Source organism: Ursus arctos, unplaced genomic scaffold (genome assembly GCF_023065955.2).
Source record: "Ursus arctos isolate Adak ecotype North America unplaced genomic scaffold, UrsArc2.0 scaffold_19, whole genome shotgun sequence".
Lineage (NCBI taxonomy): Eukaryota > Metazoa > Chordata > Mammalia > Carnivora > Ursidae > Ursus > Ursus arctos.
Window position 1 is genome coordinate 35581289 of NW_026622863.1, and position 25121 is coordinate 35606409.

The 25121-nt window shown below is 43.8% G+C and overlaps 2 protein-coding genes across 2 annotated transcripts in view; both read left to right on the forward strand.

Moving 5' to 3' along the window:
• Positions 1-25121, forward strand: part of CDH13 (cadherin 13) — a 984509-nt gene that overhangs the window by 957021 nt on the left and 2367 nt on the right. The window contains exons 12-13 of the mRNA XM_026495318.4: positions 13057-13290; positions 16004-16222. Of these exons, the coding sequence (XP_026351103.2) occupies positions 13057-13290; positions 16004-16222 (453 nt within the window). The remainder of the gene's footprint in view (positions 1-13056; positions 13291-16003; positions 16223-25121) is intronic.
• DKC1 (dyskerin pseudouridine synthase 1) lies at positions 17297-21482 on the forward strand. Its single transcript, XM_057314678.1, is given in 3 exon segments — positions 17297-18834; positions 18837-18881; positions 18884-21482. Coding segments are annotated over 3 exon segments (582 nt in total). The 5' UTR covers positions 17297-18599; the 3' UTR covers positions 19186-21482.

Genomic DNA, 25121 nt, shown 5'->3' on the forward strand with positions numbered 1-25121 from the left:
TGTGGGCCCCTGAGAAGGCTTTCATGGTAGGCTCCATATGTACGAAGCTAGGAGCAGAGAGATGGCCAAGCACCCACTGCTCTAAGGTTGGTAAGAGGTCTTGTGTTGAATGCCTGGCTGCTATCACAGTGCCTGATTTAGGGCAGGCACTCAACAGACCTGTGGACTAGATCCTGAACTCGGTCATGAAATGTTCCATAAGCTATGCCAAGGTGTTTGATTTGATTATGTTGCTTACTTACCTCCAGAATAACATTTGTGCTTTAGAAAGATAACCCCCAAGGCAGTGTAGAAAATGCACAATGACACTGTGGGGGGCAGGGAGGCATTCTAAAGCTGTGGCAGAAATCAGGGTAAGAGAAGAATGAAGCAGTGAAGTGGGTTTAGGTGGAGCGGGTCTAAAGTCAGGAAATATGTTGAAAGCCACAGCCAGTATTTTAGTTGCAGGGGTTAGGATGTGCCTGGTGGCAATAGAACTGGACCAGAAAGATGAGTCTAGAAAACATCTGGAAGGAAGAAACAAGACTTTGAAAAAAAAACATACTTAACATAAAGTAGAGAAAGGTGATATTCAGATTTCTAGTCCGGAAACCAGGAATGATTATTCCACTGGCAGAAACGGAATAGGTTTCAAGGGATTGTTCCCATGTTGTCTTTATGGGGTGGATGTTGAGATGATTTCCCATGGGACTGGTAAGGAGGTTTTTCATAGAGAGTCACCCTTGCAAAAGAGATGGGAGCCATCAGAAAAGATAAGTTTTGTAGAAGGAACGGGTCAAGACAGGAGTGCTAAGGGCATAAACAGTGGATGACAATAAGTCAAGAATGTTTAAAATGCTGTTTGAATTTAATAGTGTCGATTATAGATCCACTAAAGGAATGATTTCAGAGTTCTGTGCTACCTTAAAGTCTCTGTACTTGTAGAGAAAATTCTCAACTAAGAACAGCATGAAGGAAGGTTGAAATACAGCAAATAGAGTTGTCATTGCCTTATGAAATATTTTATGCAATTATCAAAAAAAAAAAAAAAACTAGAAGCGAAGTACACTTTAATTTTTGCCAGAAACAAGAGCCTTCTCTCCAGGTGTGACCAGGCAAGCTGCTGATAGACTCTGAGGCTCAGTTTCCACTTCTATAAAATGAGGAAGATAATTTCTACTTAGACGGTTGTTGTGAGAAATGAGAAAGAGAAGTGCTTTGCCCTCTACACTCACCATCAAAAGCCATATAAATGCTAATCTCACCCCAATGGGGGCTATAGAAAGGAAAGAATGGAACCAAGAATGGTCCTAAGAAAAATACAGGGTGAAATCTACTTCTTGTCTAACTCTTTTAATACTAATATCAAACAAGTAAATTCAAAATCTGGTGTCACAGATGTTTCCAAAAGGACAAAATGTCCCTAAAGATGTAATGATAAATAGAAAACAGGCTGGCATTAATATACACAACCATCATTAGAGATGATAATCTTGAACAAGGCCCAAAAGACTTAGAGTAAAAAGAGCATAAATTTTAAAAGACCTCATAAATCAAAAGAACTTTTGTTTAAAGCCTCCTTTTTGTCTCCCTGAAAACATAGCTCTAGGTATTATGTTGAACCAGGAAAAACCAACACTTACCTATTAAATCAAAGTTAATAGTATAACTGATATCTCAATTTTAGACAAAGGAAACATTTGATTTTATTTAATATATGAAATTCAATGTGTTTGATGGAATGAAAGGATATGGATTTTTTGTCATGTAACACTAGGAAAGTTAAAGCAAAATAAAATTATTTTCTCCAAAAAAGGAGTCACTTAGGAATTTATATCAAAACATCTTGATAAAAGCTATGTCTGTAAGATCTTCCAGGTAAGATATAGTAGATTGCTGTCCCCACTGCAAACACTAGGAAAATCAGGATAGATTATAAAACTCTTGAATTTTAAAGGCATCAGAGAGCCGCAGAAGCCAGGAAACCTTGATCAATGAAAATATCAAAGAAGAAAGAAGCATTCTTAAAAGAGTGTAAGACAGCCAGCTATTTCTTCTCTCTGGGGGCCTTTTCTGCTTGTGGGTGAGGATCAGGCCTGACCCGGGCAGGTGGCCCAAGATGAAGGGAAATAAACCAGCAATGCTTGTAACAATCAAGTGGACCTGGTGTGACAAAATGAAAACCTGAGGGCCCTTAAACACATGGCTGCTTTTCCCCCATGGACAAATACCCTTTAAAGGACAGAGTGAAATCTCCTGGGGTCTCACGGAAACAAGGACCTAACAGAGGAAGCAAACATACCTTAAACATACAACCATTCTCTCCTTAAGACATTTGCCAGGTTTTAAAGGTACAAAGGGTTGGAGGATGGGATGGCTGGCACTATAGACTGAATGTTTGTGTCCCCCTAAAACTCATTATGTTGAAACCTAATCCCTAGTGTGATGGCATTTGGAGGTAGGGCCTTTGGGAGGTACTTAGGTCATGCAGATAGAAGCTTTTGTGAGTGGGATGAATGCTCTTATAAAAGAGACCCTAGAGAGCACCTCTGCCCCTCTGGCCATATGAGGACACAGCAAAAAGACCCTGTGTTGAAAACCACAGATCACTGCCAAGAGAAGTTTTAATCCTATTAAATAGAGAGATATACCATGTTCATGGATTGGAAGTCTCAATGCTATTGAAATGTAAATTCTCTCCAAACTGACCTAAAGGATTTAATGTGATACCAAACAGACTCCCACATCTTCGTTTTGAGGTGAAGGAGAAAATCAGGATTGTAAAGTTCATATGGAAATATAAGGGGCTAAAAATAGCCAAGGCAATCATGAAAAGAAAGTTGGAGGATTTACGCTATTATATATTCTGACCTATTAAAAAAAATAAGTAATTAAAATTATGTGGTGTTTGCACAAAAACAGAAAAAAACTGACCAATGAAGTAGAATAGAGAGTTTAAAAGCAGATACACACACATATACAGTCCCTGTTTGTGACCAGAACATAGTGGTTGCAGACACGGAAGTGTGGTCTCTGCAATAAAAGTGCTGGGTTAATTTAATACACATATGAAAAAAATGTATCCTGCCCCTTCTCTTAGACCATATACAATATACAATAATCAACTATAAATATATTACGGGCCAAAATATGGAAGGTAAAATAATACATCTTGTAGAGAAAAACATATGAGAACATATTGGTGTCCTTGACAGAGGCAAAGATTTTTTAAGCAAGACACAAAAGTATTCACAAAAAGGGGGGGAATGATAGATTATGTTAAAATTAAGAACTTCAGTTCATCAAATGATATTAAGAAAGTAAAAAGGTAACCCACAAAGTAGAAGATATTTACAGTATAAAAAGAAATCCTACTTGGGGCGCATGGGTGGCTCAGTCATTAAGCGTCTGCCTTTGGCTCGGCGTGATCCCGGTGTTCTGGAATCGAGCCCCACATCAGGCTCCTCCGCTGGAAGCCTGCTTCTTCCTCTCCCACTCCCCCTGCTTGTGTTCCCTCTCTCGCTGGCTGTCTCTATCTCTGTCAAATAAATAAAAACTCTTTAAATAAATAAATAAATAAATAAATAAATAAATAAATAAATAAATAAAAGAAAAGAAAGAAATCCTATAGTCTTTAAGCAAAACACACAACCCAAAGCAAAATGGGGAAGGAACTTGAATAGGTACTTCATGACAAATGTCCATAAACACAGAAGAGACGCACACTTCATTAATCAAATAAATAAAAATTAATTTACATAGATATAAATTAAAATACAAATTAATCAAGAAAAGACAATGAAATGCAGCACTGCGACATACATACAAAACAGTTGAACCGGTGAGATGACACATTCCAAGAGTTGGCAAGGATATAAAATAATTAGAAGTCTCCTATCCAGCTGGTAGAAGGGTAACTTGGTACAACCACTTTGGAAACTGAAAGTAGCAACTAAGGCTGAACTTTTGTTCACCCTATGATCCAGGAATTATACACCTAACTATATGTCCAACAGAATTGTGGCTATGTTTTCACCAAAACACATGTGCCAAAATGTGAATAACAGCACTATTCATAATAGCCCCCAAACTGGAAACTATTCAAATGCCCGATAAGAGCAGAATAAGTCAACTGTGGAATGTTCACACAGTTGAGTCGATACGACATTGAGAACGAATGATCTGCAACTCTTCGCAGCAACGTGGATGAATCTCACAAACATAATATTGAACCAAAAATGGCCGGGTCAGAAGCCCACATCCTGAGTGGTTCCATCTATATAAAGCTCAAACACAAGAAAAACTAATCATCACCGCTAGAATACCCAGTGGATGTGTTTCTTGATCCTCTAATATTGGACTACATGGGTGGATTCAGATTGTGAAAACTCTTCAAGCTGTATATTTATAGAAATGTAAGTGTTTCTGTATTTCAGTAAAAATTAAACAAAAAACACACAACTACACAGAGAGCTTGTACGTGGTCCACCCCAGGAGGGCTGTAACCATTCATGTATTCTCCAAGTACCTGTGTACCCTAGAAATAGACTCTCGGCACCCTACCATTCCATGGAAGGACAGTATTAGCTGCTGATCGGCTGCTACTGCCAGGAAAGGTGAGAGGCAGGTTGTCTGTTGAAGGAACAAAGCAAAGCTCACATTCTGAGGTCCCCATGAAACTCTGCAAAAGGCAGAAGTACTACCACCTTAATTTGCTACACACGGCTCTGCTTATCCAGTTGAGAACAATGACAAGGCAGCACCAAAAGAGAGTTTTCTTTTGGGTACCTCTTCGAGACTAGAGACTGTGAGATGAAGATGGAGGAATATAAAATGACAGTTAGAAGCAGGGCTGGAAACCTGTTCTGTGGTTAACAGAGACAGAAAAATTCTTTGGACCTATTTGCTTGGGGCCCCAAAGCCAGTCTATACAGTTTCTGGAATCCTGCTTCACAATGATATCGACAGTGCCCGGGTTTAGACAATTAGGGGAAGAAGGCACTTTAGGCCCCCTCCTGCCAATACAGGCTAGGTTGTAACCCGCAGGACAGTCCGGGATGTACAAGGCACTTCTCAAAAACTGTTAACATTTTAATGAGCTACAAATCACCTAACAACGTGGTTCCATTATAACTGAAATGCTTCTGTTTTGCTAAAACAGAACTGGCTGTAGTTAAATGATTGGAAGGATAAAGCATTTAATCCTATAGACTAACAAGGTATGACCTTTCGTGTTGGCAAGCACTTTATCTTTGGAGATGAATATCATCATTTACCTTATGTGGTCCAGATTTTCTGAAAAGGTTAAGATAGTGCCTTCAGAGCTCAGGAACTCTTCTGTTAAAGACGTCAACGAACATAGAATTGCTAGACTGTCTTTAAAAGGGGTGGGGGGGCGGTGATAATAACTGTTAAGGAAAATACCAACATGGAGAGAGAACATTCGGGAATGCAGTAAGATGGAATCCCTCTGGGGATGTGCTGACAATGGGGCAAACAGCAGCAATTAGCCCTGGGCCAATCCCAGTGTGATTATCGCTCCTGCTCAGGTCATCACCAGAAAGGTCAAATGTTAGTCTCACTGTCTTATGTGGGCTGAAAACTCTCACAAGCAATTTCTCCTAAGAGTTCTGGAATCCCACAGAGGATGGTCATGGGCAGGAAAGGTAGAGCTGGCTGCTGAATCCCAGCTGACCGTCTTCTGCTCAGAAGTCCATTAGGCTGGCCCTCCTGCCTTCTTCTCGCCTATAACCTCATCTTTCTCCCGCTCCTTCTGTTCTGACATTGTACAGTCCTCAGCATTCCGTGATTGTTATTGATGGCTCTTAGGCCCTCAGAGAAGGTCTAAGTTGTGACTCCAAACACTGAAAACAAATATTTTGCTTCAGTTAAGTCCAAGTGCCCTCACTCCCAGCACCCACGCTATACAGAGAGTTGAAAAAGAGGAAAAAATCCACTCTAGTGCTTCCTGGAGCTCAGTGCATATGAGAGAGTTGGAGCCAGGAAGCCCGTACTATCTTCAGCAGCCACATTAAGTCTTGCTATGATTATCGAAGTGGCCCGTTCCCTATCTATTTTCATTTTGAAGAATAGGGGGAAGGATAGCGTAAAAACAAGCCAAATTATCACTAAATTCAGCAGCATGTTCTCATGACTTAGCAACTTGTATAAAGTATATTTGAGTCAGCCAGTGAAAAATGTGATGTGGGTTCCCAAGCAGACACAGATATAGAACCAGGCAGAACAGCTGTAAGATTAAAATGGAATACACTGAGATAATGATTTTTCATGGGCTAAGATATATCATGTCCCAACCTGCCTTTTCCCTCAGTCCCCTGTGGAATAGATGTTCTGATAATGCCAGTTGACTCAAAATTGAAATACTGTGCAAAGTACATTTAGATTGATTAAAAGAGAGGGAAAAAATGTTGTTCAGCCCCATTGTGAAATGCCTACCAAAAACCAAGAGCCCCAAACCGGGGATGGGGGGGACCTGAGCTTCCAACAGACGCCGAGATCCGTGGTCTTTGTCTTTTTGTGGCTCCACTAAGTTCTAGATTGTGTGGGGGATGCAGTAAGATCATTTAGATTAATTCTCCTTAAAATATGCTAGTTTGGATAAAATCAAGCCATTAGTTATGATGGCAACCCAATTAAGCCAGTTTAACACCCCTTATCTCAGCTGTTATAGTAATTGAGGAGAAAAATAAATCGAAGACCCAGCCATCATTCCTTGTTACTTCAAGTACCAGTAAAATATCAATCACATTGAAAATACTAGCTTCAATTTTGTCACTGACAAAATGGCCCAATAAAAACTCTTGAGATCTTGTAATAGAGAGACTGCTACCAGAATCATTTGTTGACAGCACGCGCAGTGTGGAGAGAGCGGGAGCCCGACACTCTGCTCTATCTGGACATGAGCCAGCTCCCCAACCTCCCTGGACCACCACAGGTGCAAGTGCTACGCTCCCTCCACCTCAGTTTCCCTCCCTGCTGGGTTGTTGTAAGGACTGGAAATCATGAGTGCGAAGTTCCCGGTGTTATCGTAAACACCTAACGAAGAGTTAAGTCAACTAACTGGAACTGAGTTATGATTTTCTAAACTTATCATTACAAAACCATTTCACTGGTCTGAGGCCAAGTAGAAAATGTCACTTGACCACAGCCCTGGGGGTGGTCGGAGCATTTTTCTAGGGAAGGGAGGGGACTCAGAGCCCTCCACTCGGAGTAAGGCCCCAAGAAAACTGGCAGAACACGCCGCCCTCATTGTGGGCGTCTGTCTGAATGGGAAGATTGAAGGCAACACTCCTCTACCGACCGGAGGACATTTCCATGTTAACCAGCCCAATCAACCATCTTAAGCATATCGCTTTCACACGTTCATCGGGAAAAGAAACCAGTTTGGGCACTGAAATGCTGGCCATCCTTGCCCGCTCAGTTCAGCCTGCCCAAGCATCTCTTAGCTAGTTCTCCTCTGCGGTGCCCCTTTCCCAGTTCAGGGATGAGCAAGGCCAGCTGCACAGCTCCAGCTAGAAACCATCTCCCCGATACGCACACCACCGATCCCAATCCCGCTCCGCCGAGCGCTCAGGCTCCTGGGTCCAGCCCTCCAGCCCCTGCTCCTGCGTCCCTAGGGCACTGGCGCCCAGCTGCTCTTCCTGCTCCCTCGCACCTCACGCAAGTCCTGTCCTTCCGTGCCTGCAGCGTCATCCTCTGTTTTTATCAAAGCCATTCTCCTGCTTTAAAGTCTTTGAATGTCTTCCCTCAAAATAGCCGTATGATTTCTTCCTCCCAGAACAATTTCTTCCTCTCCAAAAGTATTCTCATTTCCTGCACACGCAGACGCCATCTCCTCACAAAGCCTTCTGATCTACCACCAGACACTATGTTATGCCATGCCACGAGCTCCCACGACAATTCACCCTCACGTCTTCCCGCACTTGATGGCGCTGTCCTGCGTCTATTTACACGTCTGTTCCTGCCTGGGGGCTGCTGATTTCTGCGCAGGTCCAGCCAGGCACAGGGCAGAGTCCCCGTAAATGATTACTGATGGAATGAATAAAATGAGACCAGCCCGTTTAACCATGACCTCCAAATCAACTCTTCTCCTATTTCTTTTCCTTTTCTCTAAAGTTAGTAAAATGGAAAGACACCAAAAAAGCCAAAGTGTTGAATTTTTTTAAAACGGCTCAGACTTCAGCTTACGGTATCTTCTGAAAGAATGTTCAAGTTTGAGTTACGTGGATAATTGCCTCGGTTCTGTATTAAGTATTACCCATGGATACCTGGCATGATATTTTGCAAACCTATTTTCTGGCCAGGTTCTGGGCTAGTTTACTATTAAATTTTTCAAAATGTACAATGCAATTGGCAAGCTCCCCATTAACAAAGCAATTTTCTAAATGCTTATGAATTTAAAAGCAACAAGATTCTTGGCTTATGGGGCACAGGCCAAAACAGATTGGTAAATACTGATACTGAAACACCAAAGCAAAGAGAACATGGGCTGAACACAATACACAGGATCATCTTATCTAGAAGAACCCTGGTTCACTCTCACCTTTAAGCAAACATCCAGGGAAGTGTAGAAGCCTGTTCATATGAAGTAAAAGATGTGGCATCTATTTGCTCCCAGCTGCTTAGTGGGGGGAATTTGGGGTGGAGTAGAGTGCAGCACTCACACCTCTTGCCCCTACAACAAGCCTCAGAAATTAGCCAGGGTGCCCGCTTTCTCTCAGGAGCCCACATCTAAACTCTTCTTAAAACAACCCATCCTCCTGTTTTTCCTCCCAAAATGGGATCCTCAAGCTTCCTTGAGACATAAGCTGAGGTGTCTCTCCTTGTCACTGGTATGGGCTCCCTGCCATGAGCCCCAGTTCCACAGACCCCCATCCTACACACCCTTTTTTCCTCCCCTAGGTGGGACAAGGGAGGACTGGAATAGAGACAGGGTCACTACTACCCTCAGAATAGAAGCAAGATAGAGATGGAAACCTATGGAAATATGAATATATTTGACACATGTTTGGAAAGAGCATTCATCATTAGCTTTTTCAAGTCAACGTAAATCAATTCAAAAATCGACGGACTGCCTGTTCTATACTAGCCTGGAGAACAGTCCCGATGCTCAGTGCCCATGGGGCTCAGGAAAGAGCTTCCTGCTTCCCACCCACCCCTCTCTCTCTTTTCCTGCCTTTTATTCTTCATGTTGGCAAACTCACTTTCCTACTCCCCATATAAAACCACCTGCACCCATGATTCCCAAGGTAGGAGCCATGCTGCATGCCTCTAGACCCAGCTCAGGGAAATGAGACCGGTGTGGGACCAGTGACTAGAAAAATCTACTACTTCCCTGTACCTCCCAGAGCTAGCTCTGAAAGTTCTTGGTCAGATCCTAACGCTCTGTGCATGTGAGGCCAGCCCGTCCAACTGTGGTGAGACCAGGGACCCTACTCCTCTGAGGGGACTCTCTTGAGGACGTGTCACAGCATGTGACGACATGGTCCCTTGCATGCAGGTGTTCACAGCAGCATTATTCCTATCAGAAAAAAAAGCGGAAGCCACCCATATGTCCATCAAAACACGGTCTGGCCCTGGGATGCAGTATCATTCAGCCATGAAAAGGAAGGAAAGGATTCACACAACAGCAGGGATGAACCCCAAAAACACGATGCCGAGTGAAAGAAGCCAAACGCGAAAGGCCATGTACTGACTCCATTTATAGAAATTTCCAGAAAACACAAATCTGTAGAGAAAGAAAGTACATCAACGGTTGCCTAGAGCTGGAAGTGGGCATGGAGACTTTAGTACAAATGGGCCCAGGGTTTCTCTTTTGGGGTGATGGAAAGGTTCTAAAATTAGATGGTAGCGATAACAACCCTATAAATTTACCAAATATCAATTCATCATAAAAACAAAAGAGTGAGAGAAAAGAAAGTAGAATCGGTGAAATATTTTTAAACTTTTGAATTTACATTTGTGTTTCTGATTATGATAATGGTCATGGTTATTGTAAAGAAAATTTTAAAAAGAAAAGTATTATTTTAATGTTAATTACCCAGAGAGATAATCTCCATTTAGGTTCTCGGGTATATTTCTTTCTAATCTTTTTCTATTTCTAGAAATTCTTTCTAATCTTTTTCTATTTCTGTTTTTAATTAGGATTACACTACGTTTTTAGTTGTGTCTCTTACTAACAAGATATCAAGTATATATATGTATAAAACATCTGAGTGATGGATCCTATCAGAAAAATCTCAGTATTTTCTGGCTAAAGTGGAAATCCTGTTTGGTCAGGATTCTGAATAAAATAAAATACCTGTGAACAAAGGTGTCCCATACCAGCTGCCTGACCAGCAGGCACTCAGCCGTACCTACAGGGTCTGCAATGCCTTCAGTGTGGAGGGGGGTGCATTTCTCTGGAAGCAAGACCATGACCTTCATCAAATTCCCAAAGGCGAACCCACCTCCCATTCCATTTAAAACCCACTGCCAGGAATGGTTCCTCTCTCCGGGACCTTCCTTCTCCTAACCTATGAAGAAAAAAGTGCATGCAACCACGGGCAAACCCCTCCACTCATTTGGAGGACAGACGTCCTCTGGTCCGTAGGCTAGTACCCTGAGAACTTGGCCCATGGGCTCCTCTGAGGGAGCTGCAAGGAGGACAAATCACAATTCTAGCTCCATATCCTGGGAGCTTTGCTCAAATTGAGGCTTTGTCCCTATTGAAATAGAAAATCCATGGAGGAAGGCCCAGTCTCAATCATGCTTGGGTTCTGATATTTGGTCATGCAGAGTAGCCCCTTGGGGGCCGGCGGTTGCTGGTAGAAAGGGGAGAGAAGAGGTAAGGGATTTTTGCTGCGTGCCATGAAACCCAGAAGCTCAAATATTTCCTGGGCCCCCGGAGCTACTGGAGCCAAATGGGCTTATGAAGAGTCATTATATTTCGAATTACATCTGAATTTTGGTTGGTGACTTTTCTCCATCCTGTAATGTGAACTGGGAGAGACTCTTTTCCTGAGGAGTTTGAAAGTCCAGTCTTCACCTTATCAATGAAAAAAACAAGCTCATTTTCCTTGACTTCGGAAGAAGACATCAGCCGCCTGGCCTGAGAATAACACATGGGGAAGCAAAGACAGCGGTATAATTAAGTTCACGAAAGGCCGATTCTTACAGCCATATTTCAAATACTCATAATGCCTTCTCATCCATTCTACCAAATGGCGGCACTTCATAATATATTCAGAGCAAAAAAATATAATGGATTCCTGTGAGATATTCAATTATTCAATAAAAAAAGAGAAAAGAATTTTTTAGTAAAGAAATCCAACTAAATGACTAAAGCGGACAGTGAAAAACCAACCTCAAAGTAATTATGCGTCTCTTTTGAGTTCTTGCTCCAACAAAAGTTGATGACGGGCCACCATTAGGAGTAGCCGTCCTTCTGCTGATGAATGACGTTGGTGTTGCAACGTTAGCAGATATTTGTTGGAATGTTTACTGGGAAACTGTCACTGGGTGTTGATATATTTAAAGTTTCACGAGCCCTGCTAAACAATGTCTATTCTCACTTCTTCATGACTCACTGCTCAGCTACTTCAAGCTGGTTTCTTCCCCAAAGTAGGGAAAATCCTCCCCGAACAGTAGGTGCGGGAGGCTCGTAGGAACTGCGATAGTCCATTTCCCACTGGCCTCTCTGGGTCCCCCTGGAGGCTGTCACCACACAGGTTCTCCCATCCTTCTGGGCTGGTGAGGGATGAGGCTTCCTGGCCGGCCCTGCAAGCATGCGACTGTAGGCACCAAAAGTTCTGGGAAGAAGCTTCCAAGTGGCCCCCAGTGACAGGGCTGCAGACACCTGGCCCCTTGTGCTTAGTGTCACCCGCACAAGGGCCACCTCTGCCTGCTCGCCCTTCTACTGTCTAGGTCAGGACAGCTGGAATCTGAAAAGGACGCCCACGTTTCGCCAGCAGAATCTGTCAGACCTCGCCTTGCCTTGCCCTTGACACACGCACCCAGAGCTCAGATCCGCACTACCCTGCGAACGCCCGTGTGATTCAGACTCAGCTTGAAACCTGATGTGCGTTTCAAGACATAAACAGACTGTGAGGTGAAATAAACTTGGGCTTGGAAGTGCCCATGAGGATAAGGAAAAATGAAATGGAGCCAGACATTAGGTTAGGCCTAGCGAATTTGGATCTAACTTTTCTCACAGAAATTAGGAACTGTTCATGAGTGCTTGGTCCCAAGAGAAAACCTCTGATGTCTAGACGATTAAAAATAAACTTAGGGAAAGGTAAATAAATTCACTCTGAGTCTTCTTGAATGAAACACCCTTTTCTTTAAGTGAAAGACAGTATCACACAGGTGGTTATAACGGACTTTTTAAAAATAATGATCCCTAAGATAAAAAACATGGCAGGAAGTAACGGAAACATTGAAAACACAAGGCCTTAAAAATGAGGCCCAAAGATTATATGAGGATTGCTTCAGCTGCCCTAGTAGCCAGCAGGTGATTTTGTTTCAGTGACTAACGCACCTTTCTGCATCTGTCTTGTGTTGCCAGGCCAGCCCCCCGGGGCACCATCCGCCATCCCAGGCCCGTTTCACCAGCAAAGGAAAACCCGGATTAGCTTGCTCTCTCTCCAGTCGTCTGCCCCGTCAGGCAGAGCTGTTCCGCACAGACAAAACCCGATCTTCTCTCATGGGGCCTCCACCCGCCCTGTACCACCCACACCTGTGAATACCTGGCTATTTAGATAAAAGGTTTCATTCGCTAAGCAAGAAAATTTCCTATGTGTTATATCCATTCTCTTCTTTCAGTGTGTTAGGATAGACCGTGTGCTAGAACCTTCATATTCTAAAGGTAAAGGCTAAAGAAATTAAATCGAAAGTTTTACATATGAGAAAAGGCTTTTAGGCCACCAGCCTTTATACAAATACGTAAGCTGTGGGGTCAGTCCTGTCCGAACCCCGTTAGCGATAATAAAGGTGTCGAGCGCCTTGGAGGACAGCGCTGTGGCACATTGTTCTGGCCTGGAACCAGCTGCCTGCTAACCTCTCCCTCCTTCCCCGTAGGCAACCCTCCCGCTACTGGGACCGGAACCTTGCAGATCACTCTGGAGGACGTGAACGACAACGCCCCCTTCATTTATCCCACAGTCGCTGAGGTCTGCGACGATGCCAAAAACCTCAGCGTCGTGATTTTGGGAGCGTCAGATAAGGATCTTCACCCAAATACGGACCCTTTCAAATTTGAGATCCACAAACAAGCTGTTCCCGACAAAGTCTGGAAGGTCTCCAAGATCAATAGTAAGTCGGGTTACACATTCTCGAGCTGCCCCTCTGGCTTTGAAGCCTCGTTTCCCTGGCTTGCTCTCCCTTCCCACACTCTTCCTCCCTCCTCCTCTCTCCTCTCCTCCTCCCTTCTGCTCTCACGTGGTGAACATCCAGCGATTGGCGCGTTACCATGACCCGTACCGAGCCCTTTCCCTCCAGCAAACGAACACGGTCTGTACAAATGCACAGCCATTCCTTACAAACGCAAACACCGTCTTTCCTTGGGTTTCTTTCCTGTCCTGTCTGTACTGGACACGGTACGCTGTATGCCCCATGCTGTATGTCCTGGGCTGGCCACCGTGTTCTCCACACCGCAAACTGCCTGCTGTGTACCGTATACTACGAGTGCACTCCCTACCAGGCATCCTACACTCTCCAGCCTACACCGTATACCCGCACCCTGTCCGCACACTCTGTACCGTGCACACACCTGCTCTTCAGCCTTCTGAAGCCAGGGTCTCGGCCTCTCTGCACGCACATCGTGGCTCAGCCGCCTCTTCTCTCAGAGAGCTGTGCTGACGTCGACTCTCGGCCGTGACGTGCATGTTCTCAGAGAAGATAGCACTGCTAGAACGATCTTTATAGAGTCTTAGCCTCTAACCCCCCATCTTGCACTTTATGTGGCAGACCTCCTCAAAATTAGCTTTGTCTTTGCAATAACTGTGGCTCTGATGTTCAACTGTGATATCATCGCCCACTATCCTGTCCCTCGCTTAGGAAACCTGCAAGCCATGTCCCTTTCTACCAGTCTTTCCACGTGGGAAAGTGGAATTCAAAACTCAGCCCGCCGTTTTCCCTGCGTGCTGAACCTGGCAGCATTCCCACGTCCACAAGCACCTGGTGCCCTCCCTGTGGCAACTGTGAACTCACTACGAAGGTCACCTTGTTCTGCAACAAAGTCAAACACCAGACCCCATGCCCTGGGCACACACTCTGTCTCCAGTAGTGAACTTCCCCTGCAACTGACCCGGCCTGGGGGCCCTCCTCACCCACCAGCGGTAGACTTTTCGAGAGGGACTGGGAATTGCGCATTTCATTAAGTCTTGGAAATGGGCTGTACAATTGTGCATAAAATGTTCTATTAAAAAATCTCATATGTATTGAATGGCCTTACCTCATATCTCATTTTATTAGTGCCTTCCTCTTGTTATCGATTCCATTCACCTGTTTGTCTATTTTATTGCTTTTTAAAGAATGAGTTCTGTTACGCTGATTACTTTTAATTAAACCAGCCCTCCTCTTGTTCAAGGGGTTAGTGCTTCCTTTGCTAGTTTGTGTGGCTATCACAGATTGGAGTAGCCACCACCAGCTCTTTCCAGAATGATCCAGCTGGACATTTCTTACTCGAGTTTCTTGTCCACGTGAGGGAGATGGGAAGATTGTTCCTTGCAACTGGGGTGACTGCAGTTATTTCCACTGCTTCTCCGTCTGGTCACGATGACACTCCACCTGTTTCTGTTTTCATGTCTTTGCTCTGTTTTCCACATGGTTTTATTTGGGAGATAGATGACTTCTCAGTTCTTTTCCTGGTCCCAGTTTTGTTTTTTTAATACCTAGCACTGTTCATGCCCAGAAAGGGGAGAGTCAAAAAAAAGGAGGGGGACACCTGGGTGGCTCAGTCAGTTGGGCTTAGGTCGTGATCTCCGGGGTGTGAAGTTGAACCTCACGTCGGGCTCCACACTCAGTGTGGAGTCCGCTTGAGGTTCTCCTTCTCCCTCTGCCCCTCCCCCCACTTGCGTGCTCTCTCTCTCTCTCTCTCTCTCAAAAAAAAACCATCCCTAATCATCTGAGTTATTGAAAAGATAATAGCTCGAGGCTACACACACTGGCCAGGAGGGGTGAGCACTTCTGCACGCTGCCCAAGGATGGGCTCACAGCACGTACTCCCAGCAACCAAGGGCCGAAAGCTCAGTGTCCCCGCTGGGTGGTGCTTCACGCTCCCACCCAGATCCAGAGGGTGGCTGAGGACTGATAAAGCTGTAGGCTACAGCACCTGTCCCCATGGCCATACCCGGGGGTCCTGCCCGGGTTTAGAGCGAGTGGATGGTTTTGGAGTGGTTGGGTTTTGTTTTTGGGGTTTTTTTTTTTTTTTAGGTCTAAGAATTTATTATGATTATTTGAATTTGGAAATCTTAAATTAAAATGGTCCAAGCTGATCATTTCATTTTTTTTCTTTTTTTACTTTTTTCCAGCTTCATTGAAGTATAGTTGACAAATAAAAATTGCATATATTTAAGGTGCACACTGTGATGATGTGAGAATGGGTTTTTAAGTCAGTTTTTCTAGATGTCGGATGTGATTTTGGCAAAGATGGTTTTATCGGTGTAATAAATTCACAGGGAGGAGTTCTTAGTAGGTGGTCATCTTCACAGAAGTAGGTCCCCTTGAAATAGGTTATCACAGCGCTGAACCACAGGACTCCTTGGCCGTGGAATGTTCTATCCAGCACCGACCAACGCCACAGCCACCTGCTACGCCTGGTTGCTGGGCACCTGAGGTGTGGCGAGCACAACTGACAAGCTGAATTCGAATTTTTATTTGCTGTTGATGAATTTAAGTTTAAACGTGCCCGGGGTTATAAACCAACACGCCATGCCTGATTGGTGTGGTTATCGTAGCCAAACTCACCCCTTTATGTGGGGAAGTCTAACCCTCTCTCACGAAGGTCCTCCTTGTCTCCCCCCAGATACGCACGCCCTGGTCAGCCTTCTTCAAAACCTGAACAAAGCCAACTACCACCTGCCCATCATGGTGACAGATTCAGGGAAACCACCCATGACGAACATCACAGACCTCAGGGTACAAGTGTGCTCCTGCAAGAACTCCAAAGTGGACTGCAACGCGGCAGGGGCCCTGCACTTCAGCGTGACCTCAGTCCTGCTCGTCTCCCTCTTCAGTTTGGCTTGTAAGTAGCCCGGCTCAGGCGTATGCGTGAGTGCAAAAAACGAACCTCACCAGAGCCCCTGTCTTCCGTGTAGCTTTCCAAACAATTCATCCCAGAGGAAGCTTTCGTTCTTGGTTTATGTCTGTATAATAGAGCGTGTTACGTGTAAAAGCGTTCCAAACTACTGCTGAAGGGCATCTTCACGTCCCCCCGTCAGCCAGTCTAAGGAATTGTGCAAAGACATTCATTGCAACTCACAGACCAGGTGAGGAGAAAACGTCCTGCTGATGCTACTAAATTTAGGCTAATAAGGACGCGCTACGTTAGGTAACTGGCCTGCCAGGGCCTTATTTCTCTCTGCATTGTGCGGAAGAATCCTTGGCAAGGTTAAAGTAGGTCCCCTGCCTTTTTAAGAATAGTCGTGAGAATTCATGGAGGGAGGCTGGGCGGTAGGAAAAGAGAGAAATGCATAATTCACACATTTTTTTCCCACTGACTGGTAGTAACGGCTGTAATATAATGAAGCATTATTTTAAACAAATGAATTGTTATGCTGAGTAATATAAATGTGCGCATAAAATGAATAGATGTGTGTATCAAATATTTCCTATGCGTGGAGTACTAGCCCCACGTTAACCTTAGCAATTACTCACATATAGGTAATGCCATTCACATCCTCTTAGGCTTTGGTATTTATGTTTTGAGAAAGTTATCAGTGTAAGTGTGAACTGAGAACTAGAGAAATTGATGTTTAGGAAGAAAAGGAACAGCAGTTGTTATTTCCCCATGACAGTGGTAGGTGGGGACAACAGGAAGTCACACATTCCAACATCAGACAACTACTGTGTATAAAGCTGTGTGCTGGGCCAGCATCCTGGGGCAGAGCTAAGGAGAACATCTTACAACGAGAAGTGTCTCTTTGGATGGATGAATGGATAAATGGAGTGATGGATGGATGAATGGATGGATGGAGGGATGGAAGGATGGATAGATGGATAGAAAGATGAATGGACAGATAGAAGGATAGACAGATAGAAAGATGGAGGGAGGGAGGGAGGGAGGGAGGGAGGGAGGGAGGAAGGAAGGAAGGGTAGATGGATGGATGGATGGATGGATGGATGGAAAGAATAAAGGATAGATGGAAGAAAATAAATTCTTCTCTTTCTGTTCTTCTCTTTTTCTTTCTTCTTCCTTTCTCTTCAAGAAATAAAATATTACAGATGAAGGTGAAATCCCCTATGTTTTTCTTCCCAGTTTCATTTCCTATTCTCTCTCCCCAGAGAAAATACTATCATGACTTAGAGTGTGTCCAGGTGTTATTTTATTTTTTATTTTTTTAACATTGTTATTTATTTATTTGAGAGAGTATGTGTGTGCACACATAAGTGAGGGAGAGGGGCAGAGGGAGAAGAACACTCTGCTCTGAGCAGGGAGCCCAACGTGGGGCTCGATCCCAGGACCTCGGGATCATGACCTGAGCCGAAGGCAGACGCTTAACGGACTGAGCCCCCCAGGCGCCCCCAGATGTTATTTTATACATTTCCTACACACACCACGTATACTTCTATTTTGTGCAGTTTGTGAAACTTCGTGTAATTCATGTTATACTGAGTACGAGGTTCTGTAACCTGCTTTCCTTCCTCCTGCAGTGCATTTCCAGGCTTCTTCTATGTTATTCTCATTTGGAGGTTGGCAAACCTTTACCATAAAGGGATGGGCAGGAAATATTTTGGGCTCTGTTGACCACATCAGCTTTGTCACATATTCCTTTTTATTGCTCTTTTGTTGTTGTCTGTCTTTTGGTTTTTCACCACTCTTTAAATGTGTGAAACCATTCGGAGCTCGACAGTCACCCACACTCTAGCCCATCGGCCACAGGTTCCCCCCACGCCAGTCCATTCATTCTAACTGCTAGAGAGTATCTGTCAGATGAACACTGGCCGTGTATTCCCCAGTCAGCAGACGCACTGGGATTATTTACAATGCCCTTCTCCGGTTCATTCTACTGCAGTAAACATCTGGAATCTATTTTCCACCAGCTTCCCAAGTCAGTGCTAGACAGACGGCAAGCCCAGCACCAGGTGTGGTTTCTAGGAGTCATTGGAACGCGCACAGAACAGAGCCTGGATAAACTAGAGGGCAGTACTTCTTGTGTGATTGTAAAGAGAAAAGCGTGTGGTGCATGTGTCCCTGTGTGTGTGTGTGTGCGTGTGTGCATGTGCACAGAGAGAGAGAAGATAATTGAGTGGCCACTCGCACCTCAGTAAACCCAGTTACACAACATCAAAGCCTGACTCTTGATGGCATCGCTTTGAAGAACCGGGGTGCTTCAGGACGCTGCTCACTTCTCGGCTGCTCTGGACTGCCCGTGAGTTTTTAAAATGGAGACTTTCTGAACATGGTGGACAAGGAAGTATTGACTTTGCCAAAGAAACATAAGAAGAAAAAGCGGAAGTCATCACCAGAAGAAGATGCAGCATAAATACAACACACTGATAAATTTCTTATCACACCTGAGTCCGCGGTGGCTCAGCTGGACACATCTCAGTGGCCCCTGTTGCTCAAGGATTTTGATAAAGTAAATGGAAGGACAACACACTCTACACCTCTTCCTTGTGGTTCATATCCTCTGAGTGAGAGACTAGGGACTATATTAGGACAGGTTTCATTCATCTTGACAAGCCCCCTCTTCTCATGATGTGGTAGCCTGGATCCGACGGATACTTCGGGTGGAGAAGACAGGACACAGTAATATTCTGGATGCCAAGGGGAGTGGCTGTTTAATCGTGTTCATAGAACGAGCCACTCGCTTGTTGAAATCCCAACAGAGTGCAGGCAAAGAGTATGTGGGAATTGTCCAGCTACACAGTGCTCTTGAAGGGGGCGCTCAGTTTTGTGGGGCCCTCGGAACTCTGACAGGTGCCTTATTCCTCTTCTTCCTTATTTCTCTCTGGATTGCACTGACCCATTTAAAAGGTTTCTAAACATCGCCCAGTGAAATGGTGGGGGGCAACTAAAAGAATAGAACTGAACCACATTGTCCACCGAGGGGATAAATCTTTTCTCCCTTGCCCTGGGAGGACAGTGGTCAGTTCTGATGTCAGAGCCACGTGTCAGCCCATATTTCCTTGTGAGTTATTTCCAGCCCGTCCCTGGCTTCACGGTCCTCTGTGTATGTCTTTGGAGCGTGTGTGTACAGCCCCACGCATCCGAATCCCTCTGCCTCCTTGTGTTGGGACAGAAGCTAAAAAAAAAACCTGCTCTGTATTCTCCTCTTTTAAACCTCCTTTACTTTTAAAGGATGCAATCACTCCTCCCCAGTGCTGGGAGAAGGTTGTAATTTTTACTTATTAAAGTTTCCTTGTTTTTAAGTTAAAAAAAAATAATAACAAAACAGATGGAGACTTCCTACCTCTGCTTTTGAAGTACAGACTTCTGGGCCCTTCTGACCTGTGGAACCCACATCCCAGGTGACTCTGGCCTCCAGCACGTGGACCCAGTATTTGTGTGTATTTACACAATATTTTTAATAATAATACGCATGTCTGCCACTACCAATCCATATATTAAATGTTAGTAAGACTTAACCTATTTGTGTAGATAAAGGGGAATATAAATAATGCGGGAGTATTTTTCTCTCATCTATCAGGGATTTTCCTGTGCCCCCTACTTTGGAGACCCGTGGCCTACAGAGGTCAGTAGTGAGCAGATCCCCGAATATTGCCCACTTGTCTCTCAGCTGACCACCAGGATCACAACTAAGCCAGGGCAGAATCGCCTGGTAACCCTAAAGAACGTATGTTCATCTGATATCAAAATAGAGTCATCGAGAAAAGACAGATACATGCACACTGTGGTTGAGATGTCAAGTGTGCTTTTGGTTCCCACAAAAGGTGCCATCCTAGCTAGCAGCACACAGCTATCCTGACGTAGGTAAGGCCACCTGTAGGTAACGTCAAAATCATCCTCATAAAGGAGCTCTGAATCTCCCTGCACAGCTGGAAAGGTACTAGGTTAACCCTCCAATGTTTTCACAAGAAGGGTAGTTTCAGCCCAAATAAGAGTTAAGAACAGGTATTAGCACTCACCCACTTGACTTCGGAAAGAACTTCCATCTGTCCCTATATAAAAGGTATAAGATTATAGAATATTGTTCATTTGAACATGAGAGCCTGCCAAATATAATGGTTCTCATTTTATTATATACCTAGCCAGAGATGTTCTTCCTAACAAGCGATGTGCCTAATAGGACGTGTGAGGAACTGGGTTAGAGCCAGCAGGAGTAAGTAACCGTGGGCATCCCATGGCTCAGACGCTCTTTCCTAAGAGCAGAACTCAAAGTGACCAACCCACCTGCGTAGCTATTAACATGACATTGACAAGAAGCCGCACAGAAAAGGGCCTAAAACACAAGCAATGTGGGGTGGAGGTGGGGGAATCTACACTAAAACTGGATTATAAAGTGCAAGGGTGATAACGTCCTGACTTAGCCATAGTCCTTGAAAGAATTTTGGGATCTGGTAGACTCCACTTGATGTTTCTTTGAATCAGGAGTTGGCAAACTACTGTCCAAGGGTCAAACATGGCCTACTTCCTGTTTTTGTAAATAAAGTTTTATTGGAACGCAGCCATATTTACATATGGCCTGCTTGCTGCTACAATAGCAGAGTTGAGTAGGAGCCACAGAGACTGTATGACTGCAGAGTGGAAATATTTACTCATCTGGCCCTTAACGGAAAAGTGTGCAAACCCCTTCTTTGAAGCCTTGCTCATAAAACTACAGTGATCACATCATACAACATGGGGAGTGGGATTTTTCTCCTCTCCTCAAATAACATTGAGATCCAAGTAGACTAGCATGAACCAAATACCCTAATATCCCATGGCTTTTTTAATTTCTTCATCAGCCTGGAGATTTTATCCAACTTTATAGATGAGAAAACTGATGCTTGGAGAGGTCCCAAGGTGAGCGAGCGGTGAGGCCAGCATTCACCATTAGACTGCCTCCTCGTGGGAAAAAGTAAAAAAAAAAAAATTTCAGCTTGTTTTGATATCGCAGAAGGCTTTACTGCAACTGAGAAGTGAACTGAGGGGTCTGCACCTCCTTCTCTGACAGCTAAAACTAAAGGGAATAAAACTAATGACATTGGAAGTAATAAAAAATGTAAATGGAATTAATTTTACTGCCAATTTTGTTGTTGAAGGTGTGTGTTGCTGACTCGAAGAGATATGCTGTGCCCTCTCGATGAAACAGGCTGGCGTCTCTATTAGGCGGTCTGGCGATGGGGGGTGGGGGGGTCATAGGGCTCTGTGTGGTGTGACACAGACAGCTCCAGGGAAGAATATCATCCTGAAACCTTTTTGAACATTGTTTTAGGCTTAATTAATCAGCAATAGCAAGAACATAAAAAGACGGATCAGGTGAACCATATTAACAAGTACCAAAATTAAATGTCTCTACATTGGCGAGGAGGGAGAATTGAATCGTAACCTCGATCACAATGAAAAAGTTTAAAGACGTGACCACGATGAGCGAAACAGCCACTGAAAGTACTTTCAATTCTAATGCTTTGTGTGAAGGTATGATTTGGGTTCCATAGAAATCACCCATTTTAAGGGTGCTGTTGGATGCATTGTGGTAAATGTACATAATTGTATAGCCACACCAAGTATCAAGGAGTGGTTTCCTTGTATGCCTTTACTATTGATCCCCTCCCCTGAATCCAGACCCTCATTGATCTGCCTTCTCTGATTACCTACTTGCCCTTCTAGAATTTTCTGTATATGGAATCATAAAGTCCATGTCTTTGAGTGTATCAATATTTTGTTCCTTTCTGTTGTGAAGTGTGTTCTGGGCAGAGACAGGGCCTGGAGAAGCACCCAACCCGGGTGGAGCAGGCCGCCCTCTGACTGCAGATGGTCCTGAGTCATGCTTTACAGAGGAGCTATGGCCCCTTGAAAGGGTGCAACTGCATGGGTAATGACAGTTGACCTCCTAGGGCTTCTAAGTGCCACGCACATGCAAAGCTAAGGGTTTTATGTAAATTATAAAGACTATCTCATGTAATCAAGTCAGCAGCCCTCAGAGGTAGGATCATTTATGTTCCAGTCTGAATTAACTTGAACAGGGAGTGGAGACTTTTTTAATTTAGCAGGTTTTATTCAGCCAATTTTTTTTCCACAGTGACCAAAATTATTATTTTAAATTATTAATACCACACTAGAAAATATTTTTAGCAGGTTTATTGAGGTATTATTTGCATAACATAAAATTTACCTGCTATCATCAATTTATCATTATACTGATTCTGGTAAATGTATAGCATTCTGTAACACCAAAATCTAGTTTTAGGACATTTCCATTACTGTAAAAAGTTACCTTGTGCCCTGTTACAATCAGACGTCGCCCCTATCCCAGCCCTGGGCAATTACTGATCTGCTTTCTGTCTATAGTTATTCCTTGCCTGGACATTTGATTTGAATGGCATCATAAGATATGTAGTCCTTTTCATTGGATGTCTATCACTTAGCATAATGCTTTTGAGGTTCATTCATGGTGAGGCATGTATCAGTAGCTTTTTCTTTTTATTATTGAGTAGTAGTTCACTGTGTGGATATGCCATATTTTTAAAAATGCATTCACCAGTTGGCGGATATTTGAGTTGTTTTCTGGTTGTTTTCAGTTTGGGGATTGTATGAACGATGCTGCCATGAACATCCTTGTACATGTCCTTGTGGGGCACTGCCCACGCTTTTGAGAGGAAATGTTTCAACATCAACTATACGAATTTAGGAAAGATGCCAGTTCCATGGCAGTGATATAGACCCTAAGGTGTGCTTGGGGAACCAGGGAGAGGAGCTTGACAGGTTCTGCCAAGCATCTGCTCTCCTTGATACCTGCTTCAGCCTTCTATTAGAAAACCATGTCCTGGTCAGGAATTTGGGGTGGGGGTCAGAGAAGAGATGAGCAGAGATGTGTGGGTCTTGATATAAGATGGCCACCTCCTGGAGAGGATTTGGGCTCTCAAGGTTGGGGTCGTGTAGTCATGAAACCAAAGCCCGAATTATGAGCAGCCCTTCAAAGACTGTCATGACTCAAAGAGAACTGTGGCCGAGTAGCCTTGAGGGTATAGATCAGTGTTGGAAGAGGAGAGAGCTGAGCTGAAGATTCACTTTTCGGCACTTCCCCAAAGCACTTTTTGGGTGACATATTTAGGAATGCTGGTATAATTACAGATGGGCAGAGGTCACATTCCTGTCAATGCACATTTGCAGAAATTCTTTAAGGTTTTTTTTGTTTTTTTTTAAGGATTTTATTTATTTATTTGACAGAGAGACAGCCAGCGAGAGAGGGAACATAAGCAGGGGGAGTGGGAGAGGAAGAAGCAGGCTCCTAGCAGAAGAGCCTGATGTGGGGCTCAATCCCACAACGCCGGGATCACGCCCTGAGCCGAAAGCAGACGCTTAACCGTTGTGCCACCCAGGCGCCCCATGAAATTCTTTAAGGTTTTAGACACATCTCCGAAGGCAAGAGAAACAAAGGCAAAACTGAACTATTGGGACTTCTTCAAGATAAAAAGCTTTTGTACAGCAAGTAAACAGTCAACAAAACTAAAAGGCAACCTATGGAATGGGAGAAGGTATTTGCCAAAGTCTTATCAGATAAAGGGCTAGTATTCAAAATCTATAAAGAACTTCTCTAACTCAACACCCAAAAAAACCAAAAAATCCAGTCCAGAAATGGGCAGAAGACATGAGCAGACATTTCTTCAAAGAAGACATCCAGATGGCCAACGGACAGATGACAAGATGCTCCACATCACTCATCATCAGGAAATACAAATCAAAACCACGATGAGATACCACCTCACACCTCTTAGAATGGCTAAAATTAACAACTCAGGAAACAACAGATGTTGGCGAGGACGTGGAGAAAGGGGAATCCCTTACACTGCTGGTGGGAATGCAAGCTGGTGCAGCCACTCTGGAAAACAGTATGGAGGTTCCTCAAAAAGTTACAAGTAGAGCAACCCTACGACCCAGCAATTGCACTATTAGGTAGTTACCCAAACGAAACAAACGTAGTGATCCGAAGGGGCACCTGCACCCCAATGTTTACAGCAGCAATGTCCAGAATAGCCAAACTGTGGAAAGAGCCCAAATGTCCATTGACAGATAAATGGATAAAGAAGATGTGGTGTATATAGGCAATGGAATATTACTCAGCCATCAAAAAGAATGAAATCCTGCCATTTGCAATGACATGGATGGAACTAGAGGGTAAGGAACTAGAGGATGGCACTAAGCTAAATGAGTCAGAGAAAGAGAAATATTACATGACTTCACTCATATGTGGAATTTAAGAAACAAAACAGATGGAAAATATTTTTAAATAAAATTCACGATGCCATTTAATATGTTCCTTTCAAGTCGTTCCTCAAATATGGGTGAATGTGCAAGATACCGCCCTACAGCCCAAATAATCAGAGTTTAAGATAATGAAGGTGAGGACAGTGAAATTGTCAGCTGGAAAAAAGAAATTAAATGTGTTCTGAAGACTCCTAACTGCAAAGCAATCACCTTTAGTCTTAACCTTCCTGGTATCATGTTGCTTACACTTGAGTCACATTATGAAGACTTTTTATCTGATTTTAGAGAAACTGCTTTAAATTTTCCAAGCAGATAAGTGACAGGATTAACCTGTAAAAGCCAGGGAGTACAGAGTAGGTGGGTGAGTTTGTCACACTGATCCGCCCCTCAGCAGGTTTTGAATGAAAAGGCCCGAGCTTTACAGAGTTAATCCATTATATTCTAGCCATCAGTTCATTCCAGAATGAACTACACTTACATGGTAGGTTGACCTTTACAGATGTTTATTTCTTTGATTATAACATGAATTTTAATGGTACCATTTCCTTGT